General features: G+C 40.5%; 1 protein-coding gene across 49 annotated transcripts in view; it reads right to left on the reverse strand.

The window, feature by feature from the left end:
• The window catches only part of RIMS2 (regulating synaptic membrane exocytosis 2), a 348,259-nt gene that overhangs the window by 82,060 nt on the left and 245,615 nt on the right, over positions 1-20,584 (reverse strand). For 11 of the 49 annotated variants that reach the window (XM_083450342.1, XM_083450382.1, XM_083450348.1 and 8 more), the window contains 2 exons: positions 19,347-19,388; positions 15,686-15,775 (listed from right to left, as the gene is read on the reverse strand). The exons of 30 other annotated variants lie outside the window; for them this stretch is intronic. In XM_083450342.1, coding sequence (XP_083306468.1) covers positions 15,686-15,775; positions 19,347-19,388 — 132 coding nt within the window. Of the gene's footprint in view, positions 1-11,139; positions 11,173-15,685; positions 15,776-19,346; positions 19,389-20,584 lie in introns of all 49 variants that reach the window. 8 more of the 49 variants (XM_083450385.1, XM_083450358.1, XM_083450364.1 and 5 more) reach the window with 3 other exon arrangements.

Here is a 20,584-nt window from a genome sequence, read left to right on the forward strand (position 1 = left end):
GTGTATAAGATGTAATTGGAATGGGAGACAAAGGACAAACAAGTGAAATCTTCAACGTGTAAATAAACCATATACCACAGTCATTCTGAGGAAACTGAACACAGGTGAAGCACCTGGAACCTCTGGAATTTCACATTGCTCAGAGATTGGGGTGGTGTGCAACAATATAATGCTGCCATAGGAAAGAGTGGAACAGCGGGAAATGGAGCAGCAGTGGAATGAAACCAGCTCACTTTGCCACAAATAAGTGATGGATTAGACATTACTCATTTAGTAAATACTCCTCAGGCTGGGTCCAGGATATATCAAGGACCACCTGATCCCTTATATTCCTGCCTGATCACTGAGGTTTTCACTGTTAGTCCCCAATGGCTCAGATGCATGGCTTGTATCCACCAGGAGCTGTGCATTCAGTATTGTGGGTTCAAGCCTGAGACAATTCAGGAAGATGATTTGCCAATGTGTTTTGGATGGGGTTGTAATTTGGAAGTACTTTTAGATCCAGATTTGTCTGTAAACTCCCAAGTGAGCTCAGTGGGAGGGTACATTCACCAACTTAGGCTGGTGCATTAATTGCAACTTTCCTTGGACAGAGATTGTCTTGCTGTTGGCATCCACTTCCTTGGCTACTGTAATGTGTTGCAAATGGGACTGCCTTTCTGGGAATGATTACCGAGAACACAACTTGCTGGTGTTCAAAGAGCTCTCTGCCTGTTTCTAAGCACACACCAATGTGCTTGTGCTTATATATAAAGTCCTACGCAGCTTAGAACCCAGGTACTTCAAGGTACCGACTTCCATGCTCCTCTCTGAGCGGCCAAGACATTGGAGGTGAGGTGAATGGCAATCGGAGGCAGGGAATTTTCAGCTGCAGCACCGTGTCTGTGGAAATCACTAGAGACACTTGCCTGACACCTATTTCATTTCCATTGACAGTGATCGCTGAATATAAATCTATGCCACACAGTATTCCTGAATCCCATTTGACAAAATTATTTTTTGTTGGTTTTCTCTAGGAGTTTCTATTATGGTTTCTAGGCAGGAAAGTCTTGCTTACTGCAATGTTAGAAGCCTTTGATGCTCAGTCATTTCAAGGCTTGATGGCTGAGGTTAGATAAAGACCCAGAGCTTTTTTTAAAAAATGATGATGTTGATGAAGATATGGCTTAAATCTGCTGTTAGCCTTGCCATTTTGTTTAGGCTAAAAGCTGTTTAGAGACACAGCATCTGCTAAAAGACAGCGCTCCTAACCAATAATGGATATAGGATTTTTGTTTTAAGCACATTGCTTGAACTCATTATGTTTAGATTCAGTCATGATGAAAGGGTGAAGGGTTCTGTGTTTTTGAAAAGGGCTTTTGACGCAGAACAGATCTAAGTGTCTTGGCATATGCTTAGGTAGCAAAACCATTCCTAGCGCTCAATTGAAAAACCAAATTGGGGGGCAGGAGCAGTATGTGGGGGTTAATATTAACATATGATTATACACTTGTAGGCTTTTTTTTCAAAAGCTTTGGGAAGACATGCTACTACCAGGCACACAGTATCCCCTTACAGCTCACTGAAAATAATAGAAATGTAAGTAAGTGCCAGAGTTTTATTAGGTTCTCACTTTACTCTGGCCAAGTAGATGACAACAAACATCTCATAAGTAGGTTTTTATAGCAGACAATCTGCAACAGAAGATGACATAGGAAAACTTTAGAAACCTTAATTTATCAGGGTTCCATAGGACACTTCATTGTACAAGACTTAGTCAGAAAATAACATTCAGTACAGTGGTACCTTGGGTTACAGATGCTTCAGGTTACAGATGTTTCAGGTTACACACTCCGCTAATCCAGAAATAGTACCTTGGGTTAAGAACTTTACTTCAGGATGAGAACAGAAATCGCGCGGCAGCAGGAGGCCCCATTACCTCAGGTTAAGAACAGACCTCCGGAACGAATTAAGTTCTTAACCTGAGGTACCACTATATTATTATAGTCATACCTTGGGTTACAGACACCTCAGTTTGAATTTTTTCAGGTTGCGGACCGCAAAAACTTGGAAGTACCACTGCGGGTTGCGGACGCTGTGCGTTGCGAACGTGTATCCCGCACGGATCATGTTCGCAACCCGAGCGTCCACTGTATTAGTAGTAAGAATAATAGTAAAGCAACTACCAATGGAAATGAATGCCCATATGAAACATGGAAACCAAGACTAGTAACACTTGCTCTTGTCCTCTTTGCAGCTCTTAACATTTTTGTTGTTATTTAAAAAGTGCACAGGTAGAAAAAGGTAGAAACAAAGCCCTCTGCATTCATTCCATCAAGCTCCACCCATGGGGTTTATGGCAAGCAACAGAACACCCGTGACTAAAAAATAACCAAGAATGCATGGAAGCTATCATGCCAAACATGTCCACAGAAAAATTGGATCTGAATCATCCACTTACAATTTAACATCCCTGCCTGGAAGTAACTACAGTGGAACCTTAGTTCTCAAATGACTTAACTGAAGAACAAATAGGCTACCGAACGCCGAAAACCCGGAAGGAAGTGTTCCGATTTTGAACGTTTTTCGGAAGTTGAATGTCCAATGCAGCTGTCAGCTAATGTTTCTGGGGTGCCTGAGCCAATCGGAAGCCACGCATTGGTTTTCGAACATTTCGGAAGTCGAACAGACTTCCAGAACGGATTACGTTCGATAACAAAGGTACCTCTGTACACGTAAACTCTGGCAGGAGACGTACTACTGGAAGAATGTGGCTGCTACATTCATTCATTCATTCATTCATTCATTCATTTCCCACCTTCCTCTCCAAGGAGCTCCATGTGGTGTACATAGTTCTCTGCTTCCTCCCCATTTTAGCTTCCCAATGAGCCAGTGGGGTAAGTTAGGTGAAGAGGCAGTGACTGGAACATCATCACACAGTGAGCTTCATGGTCAGGTAGAGATTTGAACCCTGGTCTCCCTGGTCCTAGTCTGACACTCTAACTAACCACTATACTTTTACTCACACACATGATCCCTGTGGGTCACAATTTATTTATTTATTTCATAAAATGCATACACCTCTTAACTGTAAAATCCCTCAAAGCAGTTTAGGTAAAGGTAAAGGGACCCCTGACCATTAGGTCCAGTCGTGGCCGACTCTGGGGTTGCGGCGCTCATCTCGCTTTATTGGCAGAGGGAGCAGGCATACAGCTTCCGGGTCATGTGGCCAGCATGACTAAGCCGCTTCTGGCAAACCAGAGCAGCACTACTTTCCCGCTGGAGCGGTACCTATTTATCTACTTGCACTTTGACGTGCTTTCGAACTGCTAGGTTGGCAGGAGCAGGGACCGAGCAACGGGAGCTCACCCCGTCATGGGGATTTGAACCGCCGACCTTCTGATCGGCAAGTCCTAGGCTCTGTGGTTTAACCCACAGCGCCACCCGCATCCCTTCAAAGCAGTTTACATAAAGGTAAAACAATTAACTCACTCACACCTATAATCATGAAGTGCTTTGAAAAGCTGGTACGAAATTATGTCATTGCCTGCCTACCAGAGGGACTGGACACATTCCAATTTGCTTATAAAACGAAAAGATCGACAGAGGACGCTGTGGCGATTGCCCTCCATGCTGTCCTTGCACATTTGGAGCAGCGGGGGGGTTATGCCAGACTGCTTTTTTTAGATTTTAGCTCGGCATTTAATACCATTCTACCACAACGTCTGATGTCTAAACTGGAAGATCTGGGGCTTCCGTTATCTCTTTGTGGGTGGATATTGGACTTTTTGTCAGACCGCCCCCAGAGGGTTCGGTTGGGCCCTTATACCTCTAATATGCTTAAGACTAACATAGGAACACCACAGGGATGCGTACTCAGTCCGCTCCTTTATATTCTTTACACGTACGATTGTGTCGCTACTCACCCTAGTAATAGGGTTGTCAAATTTGCAGATGACACAACCGTGATTGGGCTCATCTCTGAAAGGGAGGGTGAAATGGATTATAGAGATGAGGTGGAGCGGCTGACAGAGTGGTGCAGAGCTAACAACTTGCTCATAAATACAAGGAAGACAAAGGAACTTGTGGTGGACTTTAGGAGACAGAAGAGCAATGTCCAGCCACTTTTGATTGATGGGGTCTGTGTGGAGAGGGTAACAACGTTCAGATTTTTGGGCATTGAGTTACAAGAGGATCTGTCCTGGAGTGTCAACACAAGGGGGCTTGTGAAGAAGGCGCAGCAGAGACTGTATTTTTTGAGAATACTAAGGAAAAACCATCTTCCACAGAAACTGCTGCTTGCCTTCTATCACTGTGCCATTGAGAGCGTGCTTACTTATGGCTTATGCGTGTGGTACGGAAGCTGTACTACCCAGGACAGGTTGGGGTTGCACAGGGTTGTGAAGGCAGCAGAGAGCATTGTTGGCTGCCCACTCTCCACCTTAGAGCGGATTTACGCCACAAGGTGCCATAGGAAGGCACTGGACATAGTAAAAGATCCATCGCATCCTGGTCACTGTCTCTTCGAGCTCTTGCCGTCGGGACGGAGATACAGGACGATGAAGACAAGAACAAGCCGTCTTAAGAACAGCTTCTTCTCCAGAGCGATCTCGGCCCTGAATGGGAAGCCCGGACTTTGAAAGTCATCAAATCTCCTTTGCTGTATTTTACTATATCTTTTTAATTGGTGTTTTATGTATTTTACTATATTTTTTTAATTAGTGTTTTTATGGAGCAGCCAAGTAATTTCGTTGTCCCCGAAGGGGGCAATGACAATAAAGATATTATTATTATTATTATTATTATTATTAAAATCAAGAAAAATTTACAGCCATATTTAAAAGCATACGAAAGGTAAAATACAAAAATAGATTCAAATTTCCTTAACTTTTAAAGCATCTGTGAAGGCTTCTCTAAACAAGAATGCTTTAAGCAGGATCTAGTAGCTCATCTACTATGAATGGGAAATGCTGATGCAAGATAAACTCAAGATATATCATACAAGAAAGTGCTATTTTTGTTCACTAGGAAGAAAGTTCTAGTCTCATAGAAAGTGTTTCTGTACATATAAGAAATCCAACAAGTGGAGCTGCTCATACGTCAAACAATCTGAAAAGATGTGAGTTTTGTGGGAAATGTTGATTGGGGTTTCTCTTAGCATTGTTATTTATTATTACTACTACTTACGCTACTACTACTACTACTCACTAAAAACTTAGAAAAAACAATAATAAAAAATAAGCATTAATAGTATCAAAACTATACACAAATATAAAGTCTGTTTAAAACATACAAATAATTACATTGAAAACTGTATGACACCACCTGTATTTAGTTGACATATATTTAGTAAACAAAACTGATTATGCATGCCATGCTAACTTTACATTATATATATATATATATATATATATATCTCAAAAGTTTTTCCAATAGCCAAAAATATTTGAAATGAAACATTTGCATTGGGGAAAACTCAATAATTAATATGGTTTTGGTGTTATATTCAGATATACTTATTATGTGAACCACCCCTGACCCCCGGCTATAGGGTGGTATATTAATTAATTAATTAATAATAATAATAATAATAATAATAATAATAATGAAATAATTCTATTGTAATAGTTGTATTCACATTTTCCTTCTATTGTCCAAAGGAAAAACGAAGGTATTTTATACTAGACTCAAGTAGTATTGAATCAAGTAGATTCAAGTATTCCCCACAATAATCTTCCCCTTATCTTCAGTGATCCTTAAATAATGTATTTGAATGTTTTAATGTATTTTACACTGTTAATGTTAATTTAAGCATGCTCAAAGAACTGGCTATCTCTCTCTCTCTCTCTCTCTCTCTCTCTCTCTCTCTTTCTCTGTGTATTTCCTAGATTTATTCATCCCTAAAACAGTAAATTACAACTTTGAAATTGCCCGATTTGACTCATATTATAGCGATTCACTATTCCCCCCCCCTTAACTTTGAAGCTGATTAAAGACAGGTTTTTACTTCCTTCGTGAAATCCATCTACATTTTATGTCTGTCTTTTAGGAAGTATAGAGTTTTGCTGAGGCTGGCTGCTAAGCTCAGCATGCACTGAAATAACCAGAACCCTTCAAAGTCACCAGAACATAGGGCACAAACCTTACAAAGTTCCCTGGCAACTGCATTTAATGAGGCTTACTCTCCGGTAAATTTGTATAGGATTGCAGCCTAACACTCAAACCATAATCTTCTAATACATACTCAAAATTGCTTAATGAAGATAATATACTGCTTAAGGTGCTGGTTTTAAACTTCAAAGCCCTATATGACCTAGGACCCTCATACCTACGGGACAGCCTCATCTGGTATGCCCCATGGAGGGTCTGCAAACAACAACACTCTGAAGATCCCAGGCCCCAGGGAAATTAGACTGGCTTCGACCAGAGCCAGGGCCTTTTTGGCAGTGGCCCCGGCCGGGTGGAATGCTCTCCCACAAGAGACTAGGGCCCTGCAAGATGGAGCTGTTTCGCCAAGCCTTTGGCCAGGGGGCAGTCTGACCTATTTTTCTTTATATAAGAACAAGCATGAAGGAGGCCTCCCAGACTGTGCACAGGTCCTTATATGATCTGTGAAAACAGTTGGTCCTGGCAAGTATTTACCGCTCTCAATCTTAACCTTGATAACTGCCATTTGTCCAGATTTTAATTTATCTGAATTAATTTTAAGATGTATTTTAATTAATTGATGCCTGTTTTTATGTATACTGTGTTATTTGTATGATGTTAGTCGCTCTGAGCCTGGCTTCGGCTGGGGAGAGCGAGGTACAAATAAAATTTACTACTACTACTACTATTATTATTATTATTATTACAAGCAAGGTGGTTAAAAAGCACATATTTTCCCCACCTTTCAATGCAACTCATGTGAAATGGAGATTCTAATGTGCGTTATTTGTCATAAATAAATATCCAGAAAACTGCAGCTGTATTAACAAGTTGTGTGTTCTTGTATATGACTTTCCAACCTTACATATACTTTAACACAGATCACTATGGTGCTTCCCCACAATAATCTTCCCCTTATCTTCAGTGATCCTTATATAAAGCATCACTGCTCAATACCCTGTTTTTATCTATTCCCTGTGCGTAAAATTCAATGAGGCAGTTTCTATTTGGAAAGCAGACTATGACTATTTTTCTAGCAGACACTACCTCATTCAGTGCACAGGACAGACAGTGCTCAGAGTTGCAGAGCAGGGTCACCCATCAAATACTCAAGACATTACGAGCTGACAGAATTAAATTTGCATGTACAATTTAAGACACAGGCAATGCTTCCTGATACAGTTCAACTAATAAGGTAATTAACCATGATGCTGGTGAATAAGCTGCAGTAACCAAGTATATATTAGGGGTTTATCTTTTACAGTGACTTTCAGAACGACATTGTTGTAATTTATAATCTGCATGTGCTGCAAGAAGCTTTACTGTTGAATGCTAAAGCATTCTGAAAATGTAGTACATATTATTCATTCAATGCTGAATAGTCAGACAACCCTCCCTACATTAAAATGACTTAATGTCTCACCACGCCTCACCCCTCACTGGCCATCCTCTGATCCCTCCTTGAGTGCTTTTGCTTTGACCTGTAATAATGCCTCTTGCCTGTGTCACTGGAGGTGGTGTGTGTGTTTATGTGTGTCTGGATTGCTGCCTACTGTACAAAGGTAGGAGTCATATAAACCACCCTTTGGCTCCTCCACTGGCATGTGACACCAGCCCTCCCGAAGGTTGCCCATGAGGGAACATGGGCCTCAGGCTGAAGAAGACTGATCTGTCTTAGACTAGATCTGTGTTTGCAGCTTTTGCTTTTAGAAAAATGGAAACAAGATGAGGCGATGATAGGTGAATTAAAACAAACAGATGCTGCTGGGGGGGGGGGGAGCTTTGTTAGTATTAAAGATAGTTTCTGACATTTCCTAAGCACAATTTCTCATCCAATTAATCCCACATAGAGGTGTGAGATTTCCAAATCAGAAATACAGATTTTGAGTAAGAAAAATTACAACCTGACCCATGAAACCTATTCATATGAAGAATTTAAAAAAAATATATGTTTGAGTAGTCCATACACATTGATATATTTGGGAGAAACAAAGTTTGCTTGGGTTACGTAACCAACTTACTGAATTCGAAGAAGACAGTAAAAAGCTGTCTTGAACCTAAAGCACTTTGCCACCAACTAAGCTGTATTTTCCAACTGCTATGCTACCACACCCCAAACCATAATTAAACATCAGCACTGTTGATACAGTACCACAAATGTTTAGTATGTATGTAAGTGTTTCTGCTTATCAGCTACTGCGCTGCAAGAAAGAAAATGGGGTAACTGTTCATACTTCCTTAAAATAACAGCACAAAATGTATGTCACCCTAATAAATGATATATTCTTATGTGTGCAGTTGAGGTAGGATAATGTAACGGGGCTATAGACCAGAAACGGAACAATTCAAGAGTAGTGAGAAGAGTATTCATGAATGAAGAGGAATGAAGAGGCATCTAACAATGGAAGAACATAAGTAAGTAACAAGGTACCACACACCACTAAAATAAAGATGCAGCATTAAAGCAGGAATCTGACAAACCTTTGGATATACTTTGATGTTTCTTTAGGAGAGAAACTGCGGGCAAATTTTATACCAAACCTTGATAAAAATTGGATAAAACCGGTAGAAGCCAGATAGCATACTGCATTCACATGATATGCAACCAGTTAGCCACTATGGGGAAAATCCAACACAAGATCCTCCAGGCTAAGCAGCTTAGGATGAAGCAGATCTCTGGTTCAGCCAGCTGCTTCCTGGTTCAGGTGGCATTAAGTGTCCAGTCACAGCTCAGCTGCAGATACACCAGTGTAACTTGCTCATCCTAGCTCAGCTGGCTGAACCAAACCTAAATGAGACGAAACTGGTGTAAGTCCCCCCAAAAAGGGGTGTTCTGGTAGTGTGGTGGGGGCACGACAAGAAAGGAGGGACTTAGGTTGTTTCCTAAGACCACTCAGCTTGGTCATGTGAATTGGTAACCCAGCATGGAACAGTATTTTAAATACTTGTTTCCTCTTTGCCAGGCTTAGGCAGAGCAGCAGAAGCAGCCCCACTGCTGAATGGGGTTTGGGTCAGGTGTATCTTTACACCAGCTTACATTATACTGGCCAGCTTCTTGTGAATAGAATTGACCATGGGAAGTCAAAGTCCACCAAGAACTATCAATCATACTATTTTATTTTACTTTATTTAACAGAATTTGTACACCACTTAATTGTAAATGAAGTATCCAAAACATACTAGTGTTAGGGTCATGTCAAGGTCTAGGTCTTTTATTCTGAACTATGTAAATGTTTTGAAATGGAAGAGAAATCGAAGGAATAAGGGGACACAACTGTAGAAAGGAGAGGATGGGCTGATGGAGAATTTTTCACTTCTATGTGTGGCCCAGGGTGCTTAAAGCAAACCTGGTATCTGTGCTGCACCAGGAAGCCAGGGATACTGCAGGTAGCTTGGCCAGGGGAGGTCCTGCCAGGAGCCCACAGGGAGCATGTCTCCTCCACCTACATAACAGACTGCATGATCTGGTGAGAGCACCTGCCTTTTGACCCCAGCTGTTGCTGCTTCTGACACCACCAGTCCCACACCCCACCACTTTAAGGACTCAGAAGGCCAAGAAACAGGACAGCGGGTTGGCGGTACCCACTGCCCTCCTGGAAAAGTTGACCAAGGCATCAGAGATGCTGAGGAACATTCAGCAGCTTTCCCTCTCCTTCAAGCTGCCCACCCAGAGAGGCTCCCCAGATCTGAGAGCTGCTGTTGAACTGGGAAGGAAAACTAGCAGCTGCAGCAGTGTTCCCCACTTCTGGCTACAAAAAACAACAACAGCCATGGAACAAACAAGAATGGATCATTTCAGGTACAGGGTCCTAGAAAGCCATCTCCCAACATCTTCTATTTGAACAAAGCATGCCAGCCGATATAAAAGACCAATATCGTACAATGAAGAAGCAGTGACTTTTTAACCCATAAGAATGCAGGAATCTTTAGCCCAACATGGGGCTCAAACCCACAACCCAGAGATTAAGAATCTTAATCTATTTACCAGCAGAGCTATTGAGAAGTGTTTAATGGTTTAATTGTTTATACTAATAATTTAATTGTTTTATTATTTCTGTAAACCACTTTGAAGTTTTTTTATGATCAAGCAGTATAAGTTAAATAAATAAATAAATAAACAAAGGTGCAAATGTGAACCATGCCACTTTGGTAGAAGCAGGAATAGCACCATGTGTGGGAAATTAAACTTCTACAAAAGGTGAAATGGTATATTATTTAATGAGATGTTTGGAGGCACCTTGCCTTGCACTAAATGCTTTGTGCAAGTTTTATCGTATGCTGAAGCTTGTTACAAGGGTAGCATGTTCAGACACAGAAGTATCATACTGCCCTCTAACAGATCTGTTCCTCTGAATTCTATCCGTGTGCACATAGAGTTGCCCTTTATTATATGGCATAATTCAGATTAATAATGGGCACGTATAACCACTCTACTTTCCTATTATTCTGTACTGGAAAACACATAAGGAAGAGCTGGGCTTCTTTGAACCTTTAATCCTTTTTACATCAGCTATTCTTCTTCTAATTTCCTTAGCCAGTGGCTACTATTTGAAGTACTTAGATCTTGTTCAACCTAGTTTTGTGGCCAATGACCCTCTTCACTATGGCTAGAGAATATTTTAATTAACAAATTGTCCTATAGCTAATAATTTAAACATAAATCTTATATAGATGAGTTGTAACTGTTAGGATTACCTAGAAATCTAAATAAACAGAATATAGTGACAGCCAGCTACAAATAAATACAAATGAAAATGTTTTCTCCCCACATTGTTAATGTAATACATCATGAAAATGCCTGCTTTAATTTTCAGTATATTTTGTACCCTATCCAAAATAATTAATCAAATAGCAAACACCTAAGGTTTCATTCTTTTCTAGTGATGACAAAATAAGGGAAAGAAAGTTATGTATGTGTACATACATGAGAGAAATGTGAGAAATGTAATGGCAAAAATCACAGGACAAATTAGAAGGAAAGTAGAACAGAGAAAACCAATAGAAGAGACAGACCTGGGTTTCTTCTCCTTGATGAGTCCACTTCTTCTGTTATCACGTTGTGTAATGGACAGACAGAGACACAAAGAAGATGGACGTGAGAGGATGTACTCAGAAGGAAAAACTGACACTGAGGGAAAGGGCCACAATTGTTTGAGAAAGAAACCTGCAGCGCATAATCAGTCAATGGGAAAAAGAAAACACAGGAAACACCAAAAGGAACAAAGTAGTCATTTGAACCAGAAAGGAACAGAAAAAGAATGTTAGTGATCGGGGGAGAAAAACAGTATTTAAGCTGTGGCTAGGAAAGAGGAAAGAAAGAGATGTGTTCAGTCCACGAATATTCAGCTTACCTAAAGATTTATTCTGGGATAAAATTAAATGTTAGCTCTGATTTTTTTATTCATTTTCACATTATTAAGTAGTTTAGAAACTTTATATTGTCTATTTTGAATGAAGATGAACCATCTTCCTTACATAGCAGGAAAGCAGTGAAAAAAATCACATTTTCTGGGGGGGGAATCCATGCTTTCTAGAATGCCCAGTTAGAATGAATATTAATTGAATAAATGCATATATATATTTGAACTATTAATCAAGCTAAGCAAGTAAAAGCTGAAAGACAAGGTAAGTTAAAACTGGCAGCTTGACCGAGTGCAATTGGGCTTACAGGAAGATAGAATTCAGATCATGCATGGCTCTAACCTAACCAGAAAATTATATTTCCCCTCAATCACATACTTCATACATCTGATTTAATGATTAGCAATTAATACAAGCAAAGCAAAAACAGTATGGGAGTCCAAAATGTGGCATTAGACAATTTGAAACTAAATTAAGAACTACCCACTTAAAGCAATACAACTGACCTGGGCAGCTTTTCACTCCTTTTTTTTTTATAAAAATCAGCATAACTTACTAAATAATTGTGAATCCCATAAGCCATTCATATATTCAAAATCTTATCAGAATTCATCAGCCCTAATATAATCTTAATTCACAGTTGCATCTGGTCCATCAAGGCCCTGCCTGCCCTCTTCCCCGAATGCCTGGCTCTTTAGCAGGCAAACTGAAGCTGCATGGAGCAGGGGATATTCTTAGCAGACTAAGGCTCCATACACATTAATGGCTTAAAATACAAAGAGGTTGATTCCCCCCAGGCCCAGATCTGCCACCTGAGATGACTGGCTCACCGTGCTTCATAGGTAGGCAAGCCCTGGCACAACAGCACTCATTGCACTGGTGATTATCAGTAACTGGTATTCAGAGGCATGTTGCCTCCAATATTGATAGAGGTATATAGCCATCATGGCTAGTAGCCATTGATAGCCTTATCCTCCATGAAATTGTTTAATCCCCTAATCTTGTGGCAGCAAATTACATTGTTAAAGAAGTATTTCCTTTTGCTGTCCTGAATCTCCCAACACCCAGCTTCATTCTAGTTTTATGAGAAAGGGAGAGAAACTTTGCTCCATCCACTTTCTCCACATTATGAATATTTTTATATGTAGCTGTCCTGTCTCTGCTCCTTACTCATCTTTCTCCCCTAAACTAAAAAACCCCAAATGTAATCTTTTCCTTCAATGAGAATTCCTCCACTCCCTTGATTATTTTGCTTGCCCTTTTCTGAACCTATGCCAGCTCTACAATATCCTTTTTGAGATGAAGTGGCCAGAACTGTATACAGTATTCCAATTCTATGCCAAGGATCATTAGGCAAGGGGTTGAAAATAAATGCCAATATCGTAATGCCATCATATGAACATATGGTGAGACTATACAGTATTCCAAGTATAGTCTCACCATATGTTCATATGATGGCATTACGATATTGGCATTTATTTTCAACCCCTTGCCTAATGATCCTTGGCATAGAATTAGGCCTTTTTCACTTGCTGGGCCAACAGCTTCATTGAGCTATCCACTCCAACCCCAGTTACGACCAGCTCAAACCCCATCATTGCATAGCTGAAGTTAGTATTATTTGTCCAACTGTGCATCACTTTACACTTGCATTCATTGAACCACATTTGTCATTTAATGCCCATTCATCCAGTTTGGGGAGCTCCTTTTGGAGCTCCTTGAAATTCCCTTTTGTTTTTATCCAAGCGTCATCAGCAAACTTGGTTCCCTCATTGCTCACCTCTAACTTAAGGTCATTCGTGTGCAAATAAAAAGAACAGGTCCCAATACATATAGTTGGGGAACCCCACTTCTTAAATCCCTCTATTGTGAGAACTGAGACTTTATCAAAAGTTTTTTTGAAAATCTAAGTACTGTATACTGTACATTGTTGGATTGGATCACCCCTATCCATATGCTTATTGATACTGTCAAATAACTCTAAAGGGTTAGTCAGGAAGGATATATTCTCTTAGAAGCTACACTGGTTCTGCTTCAGCAAGACTTGTTCTATATGCTTGGTAATTCCATTTCAAGAACACTTCCCATCAGTTCCACCAATCAGTTGGGTGGAACCTGTCCCCAAGATTCCCATTTTGAATACTTAATAAAGGAATCGCAAGCATAACCTCCTCCATAGATTTCAGCTGGTGAATATATAGAGAAAGATGCCTCAAATATGCAAGGCCCCTGACTTAGAATCTTTCTTGCAGCTGGTGCAGCTACCACAGTTGGACATGCTCTCTACATCACACGCTCGATAGTCAGTGGGAGCCAGTATCTTATGCTACCTGAAGGTTCTGAGCATTAGTAATCAATGGGACACGTTACAGTAGCCAATTACTAAGATTACAAAAGTTTGGCAAATGTTAAATAAATGCCCATATTCCAGATAAAGTTGCAACAAGCAATTTCCTCCTATGGTATAAGTACGGTAGTCTGGTCTGCTCTTTCAGCACAGTCCAGTAATGTGTTTTGCATCACTCAAAAGCACGGGAGATCTTCAGCAATGTAGTTTATAATCACCTTTATAGATAGTTATCACGTCTCCACATCTATGTACAGTTGATCTAAAAGGGACCTATAGATCCGGCAACCTTGTTTCTACTCCACAAATATGTCCAAACATGATTATGTCTCCAGATCATGAGACTTGGAAGTTATATTAAGATAGAACAGAAAGGTCAATGGGGTTTTTAAGAAGGTACTAACAACACATAAACAAAGAACTTATATCTGCAAGGAGGTTGGCAATTCTGAATTGGTCTCAGAACAGGGCTCAGTGTTGAGCTATAAATTAATTGCTCACAGAATGGAAAGCGAGTACTTAGACAGTATTTTTTTTTTTTTACTTCACTTATAACCCACATCTAAAACTGAGTGATGGCAGAGGAAAATTTTGAGAGAACAAGACTACAGAGGGCTTTTAGTGACACTATCTGGGAAAGGAAGCTTCCCTTACACTGTTATAAACTTGACTTTTACAATCTCCTATGTATCCTTGAGAGAAGGAAGAAGCTGCAGACCTGCAAGGAAAAGCAAGGAACTGAATGCAAACAATTCTCTTTCAATCAAATGTATCCCTCCTGGCAAATGATTGCTCATCTATTCAAGTAGATACAATCTGACAGAATCATTAAGGAATATTGGATCCATCTTTTTGGCACAAATAGTCAGGCCTTCTAACCTACTCACAACTTGTGGAATGCTATTAACTTTGCACCAGCTGATGGAACTGACTTCCCCTTCCTCTACTTTCCTTACAGTCCCGCACATATTTCCCAAATCTGTTCCAGAGGCTCCCCCAAGATTCCAGAACACATTTTGGGTATCATATTGGGGGGCAGTAGGGGAAAGAGACAAAGCATGTTGCAAAAGTAGGCTGATGTTGGATATCACCCACTATCCATACATCTAACACAGCATATGTTAGATCTTCACATTCCACACCCATCTCAGCAAACAAGCACCCCGTCTGCCCCAAATCCCAACTAATCCCAAATCCCAGCTTTCAAATGTAACAATGGCTAATTTCTAGCCATTCAGATTTCCCATTTATTGCATGCATGTTTTCCCATCTTCTTAGAGAAAGTTGATTCCTTTTCAGCATGGCTCTTACAATCCACTCACTTCCAAACACCATTGTTTATATATTTTGCTTTCATAATAACCTTTTTTCACCAACACCTTGTTTTCTATCCCTCCCCCCCCGGCAATCTTTTGGCTCCACATTCCTTCACCACTTTGTCATTTACAATCACATTATGCCCCTTTCCCCCATAGTAAAAATAACCCAGACCAACCTCCTAAAACCCTACCTGGCTTTGGTCATTTAATACCCTTGAACATGTTTGAATTCCTGATTTTAAAATGTATCAATTATGACAAAAGAATGGAACATTTTTGTAAAAAAATACTAACTTAAGCCAAGCACGTTTTTTAATTAATGGGCATTCTAACACAAGTGGCTCTATTTTCGCTACTCTAAAAAAAGAAACTGTGCCACATGACTAATCTAAATAATTGCTACAAACTAAAAATAAAAATAAAAATCACAAAGTGAAAAAAGGTACATTAAGCACACACTCATTACAAAAGCATGAAATGTAACAATTTTATAGTCTCATGCTTTCAGGTGGTTTTCCAAACCCTGACAAACCTGGCTGAGTATGAAGTTTCTTTCTCGGCAATGATTTGTCATCAGTTATTGTACCATTCACCTTTCTCTGCTGGTCTTCCCATGTAACTTCTAGCGTAAACCAAAAGAAATCAGAGCTTGTCAGAAACATTAATTAACTTCTGTATGATACCTAACATCATTTGATGAAGTTCACTCTAAAGTAGTATACAATCACTGGTAGGGCCAAAACTAGGTTGTGTTTTTTCTTCATTGACCATGTAGTATTTTACAAGGATTAAAGCATGTTTGGGTTTAGAGCTTCCTAATACAAAAAAGCTAATAAATATATAGCCAATATAATTTTTAAAAACAGCAGTTTTATTTGTATGTTTATTTTAGTGCTATTAATTACATGGCTCTTTATTGTTAGGCCCCTGCACGAAGGATCTTATGATATAAAATTTGACATAAGGGAGGCAACAGAAGAAGGGGTGTAGTCAGAGGTAAAAATGGGGGATATAAAAATTATTTCAGTAACACAAATGTTAACTTAGTAGCAGTAGACTCATTTATATTTGGCTTAATTATTTAGGCTTGCTTATAGCAAAAGCCTATGCATATTTAACCATAAATAAGTCCCATTGTGGGGCTTACTCCCAGATAAATGTGTTTAGGATTGCAGGATTAGTTATTTATAATGGTGTTCTCCCCCCACCCCCAATTCAAACTAACCAGTATGTCCCCAAATAGGTAGAAAATGTAATATATAATATAATGCACATTTTGGAATTCTTTGCTGGTTTTACTGCCAGCTAACAAATTACAAACTGCCTTGTTGTTTTCAAGTTTTCAAGTTTTCAAAAGTGGCTACTCTGAAGGCTCTGGAAGCTCACAAGAAGTCATGAAGATTATAGGCTTCGGGCTGTGTGTCACCACTGCCTGTGGCTCAGAGATTTACTGGCTCTGAACATGAAGGATCTATTTAACTGCTTGGCTTACAGTCTTGATATACCCATTCACCAAAAATCGGTTTAATCTTTTGTAAGGACATAAGAACACAAAAATAACTTTCTGGATCAGGCCAATGGCCCATCTAGTCCAGCACCCTGTTCTCAGACGTTTTAGTGTTCCAAAGTGCTATACTATGCATTTCTACTCAGAAGAAAATTCCATCCAGTTCAATAGATTAGCACAAAGTAAATGTGTACTGGATTGCACATACTGTACTTGCAGATAAACTGTGATACTTGGATAGCAGTGAAGCAGGAATAAACTTCCCTACGTGTAAACTACCTCTTAAATTTAGGACTTCATGAACAGAAGTGCCAACAAGAAGATGCTATAATGGTTGTTAGGCAACCCAACTCTTTTGAAAACAAAATAAGACATAAGTTTCCTCATCTCTTTCATCTGCCTCTCTTCTCTTCCAAGCTGAAAGAAACAGTAGTGGATGGCATGGTATTGCAGAGATGCTTAACTCCTGCAGCTGCTTATCAGATGAGAGAGGGGGCGGGGCAAAGCACAAGGTGGGGTAGTGGAAACACACTGGCAGGGGCAGTGGATTTGCTCCATTAGTGTGTTTGTACCCATACAGTTTATTTTCCTCTTCTCTTCTTATCTCTTTTTCCATTTTGTACTTTTATCCATCAGAGTGTTTGCCATTATTTTAAACCAGTAATGGCCAAACTTGGACCTCCAGCTGTTTTGGGACTACAATTCCCATCATCCCTGACCACTGGTTCTGTTAGCTAGGGATGATGGGAGTTACTGTAGTCCAAAAACAGCTGGAGGGCCAAGTTTGGCCATCACTGTTTTAAACTGTAAGCAGCTGTGAGTGCATTGGCAGAAAGGCAACATATAAATATTGTAAGCAAAAAAGCCAAATAAATAAATGATTTGGCACATTAATTCCTTAACACTATAATTTGCATTTATTGTTTTGATTAGATTAACTAGGTTTTATTCTGCTTGCACACTTTAAATAAACGCAACAAGGAAAATTCAACATTGCTTTCTTCTGTATAGATAGCATAATAGATTTGCACCTGTGTTTATATTCTTGTAACAATGCGCTCATACAGAGAGAGAGAGAGAGAGAGAGAGACCAGCAAAATATACTTGAGTTTTGCAGCTTTTCAGATACCTCCCTTCTAAACGCTATAAGCATGGAAATAGGCAAAAGTTGAAAACTTGATTCTCAGGACCATGAAGCAATTAGACCCATTAAACATGTAATGGGTGCTCTTTCCTAATGTGGGTGCACCTCCCATTGGTGGAGTGATGCCGAAAGGGCTCATCAGAACCCTGTTTCTCTCCTTCCATCCCAAATTATTCCAAACTTACCTAGCTTGCACCAAGAGTGGGTAGTGTAAAACAGGACCCTACAGGGATCACTGAATCCATGGCAAGGAGGATCATATACATACACCAGGCTTGAGTTCATTTAATTTCTCTTGCCCTCCCCAGCTTCAATCCCATCTGTCCCAGAAGATTTAAACAGCTTAACAGCATACAGGATCGCAGTCAAAATATTCCAGCTGCTGTTGCATATTGTCCTTTCAGTCTTATGTAGTGTACACTGCAGGCCCATGTACATTGTAGGAGGGGGGTGCAGAAGCAGGCAGCAAATGACAACACGCACACAATCTACACTAGTTTCAATTAGGCTGTAACTTCATTGATTACAATGCAAGAGGTTTAGGGTAGGCATTGGGCATGTATCCATGTGACCAACCAGCCTGCCTGCTTGTTAATGAGCTGTATTTTAGCAGCTGAGGTTGACCACTGCTGGGGTTCACCATAGTGTGAACTACTTCTGCCAAACCTTCTCTGGCCACTGGTAGGGGGGCGCAATGGCCTGTCAGCACCTGAGCTGGGCATCTGGACAGAAATCACCACCCTCCAAGGTCCCTTAGGGGGATCCACCGTTGGGCTGCAGCCAGGTGCCCTTCCTCTGCCCCTCCCTCCTAAGGATCCAACCAAATGCTTCTTCTGCCATAGGAAAGTTTTGACAATTGCTGTGAGGTAAGCAAAAGCCCACAGGAAATGATCAGTCTGCCTGTGTGTAAAATTCCCCCCACCCCACCCCGTCCTGAATCCAGCAGCCAACAAATTGTCCGTAGGAATGCACTCATTTTAAACAGTGTAAAAATCTGGAAATCATGATTACAATAAATACAAGTAGAGGGTAGGTGGGAAGATTGGCTGGAAGCTGTGATGGTGGAAACTGGGCAGGTCTGCCAGACTTTCAAAATCTTCACTTTGGTCTGCCCCAGAAGCTCTGCCCCCTGAGGACCCAGCAATGAAGCTCTCAGCCTCACCCACAGTCTCTGCTTTCTGTGTGGTTGCAAAGTGTGTAAAGCACCTTGCAGCAGGCATGAGGTTCCAGATACTGCTCCCTCCTTCCCCAACAGCTGTGTTGGGCCCAAACGACCATTCCCGGTAAGCTTGCAATGTCGGATAAGTTTTGCAATAGGTGCAATAAGAAAACTGTTAACATTATTCCCAATAATAGAAGGTAAAGGTAAAAGGTAAAGGACCCCTGGATGGTTAAGTCCAGTCAAAGGCGACAGAAGATCAGTGTATGACAATAACTAAATATTAATGAACTGTTAACTAAGCTAATAGACAACATGCAACATAAACTACAAGTAATATAGCTCTACACAAACACAGTCTACTAGTTATGGCATGAACTTGCCTTTCCTCCCACTAACAGGTGTATGATGTTTTTCCTCACAATCTTTATGGCAATAAAAACAGAGAGTGAAAATTAGTAATTACATAAGTTCTTCCCAAACCACCCAAGTGTTAATACACAGAAGCAAACACAATCCTCATGTATCATTAGCAATAATAATAACAACTGGGTAGTTACACACAGGGCTTCACACTTGTTCTACTAAAATCTTCTTAAATCCATGTAACCCAACAATTATATCAACAAAGGTAAATAATAATGAATTACAGGGTCCACAATCAAAACAGTTATTTATGTGTAGGTAAGGGAAGTATATGGGATGCGGGTGGCGCTGTGGTCTAAAACACAGAGCCCAGGGCTTGCTGATCAAAAGGTCCACGGTTCGAATCCCCACGACGGGGTGCGCTCCTGTCCCTGCTGCTGCCAACCTAGCAGTTTGAAAGAACATCAAAATGCAAGTAGATAAATAGGTACCGCTCCGGCGGGAAGGTAAACAGTGTTTCCCTGAGCTGCTCTGGTTCGCCAGAAGCGGCTTAAGTCATGCTGGCCACAGCTGTCTGCGGACAAACGCCGTCTCCCTCGGCCAGTAAAGCGAGATGAGCACCGTGACCCCAGAGTCGTCCACGACTGGCCTTAATGGTCGGGGTCCCTTTACCTTTTAAAGGGAAGTATCAGGGCTGTCTCTAGACCTCGGGCACCAAATGTCTATAGGGCCATTTTGATCCCTTCATTGCCCCTCCCCTTAGCCTTCCATTGCAGCTCCTCCTCCTCATCCACCAACAATAAGCCTCACAAGCACAAAGCCTGATTAAATCACATTGTCAAATATGGACAGTGCTGGTGGGGGCAGCAGAAAACCTTCTAATATCCTACCCACTAGGAAATTAGAAATAGGTCCATATTTCTCTAATTTCCAAAGCAACAGAGTTGGATTCAGAGTTGTGTGAAAAATTTCCCTCAAGAGTCGGGAAACGTTCTGGAATGGTGCATAATAAAATATGAACTGGGGATACACCTTATGAAAGGAAAGAGGATTTTCAGGGGTAGCAGTGTGGAGAAAGTTAAGTCCTACTGCATGAGCAGCCTTCCATTTGCTATACTCTTCTCTTTTTATATTCCATTAGAATGTCACTTTTGGGGGGGATGGTGTTAGAACATTTTTTCCAGTCTATACAGTATTGGGCAAGATACTGGGTATAGGAGAACGTATTACTAAAGCTTTGGAAGGTCAACTATAA

Source organism: Podarcis tiliguerta (genome assembly GCF_965153285.1).
Source record: "Podarcis tiliguerta genome assembly, chromosome: 7".
NCBI classification, from domain to species: domain Eukaryota; kingdom Metazoa; phylum Chordata; class Lepidosauria; order Squamata; family Lacertidae; genus Podarcis; species Podarcis tiliguerta.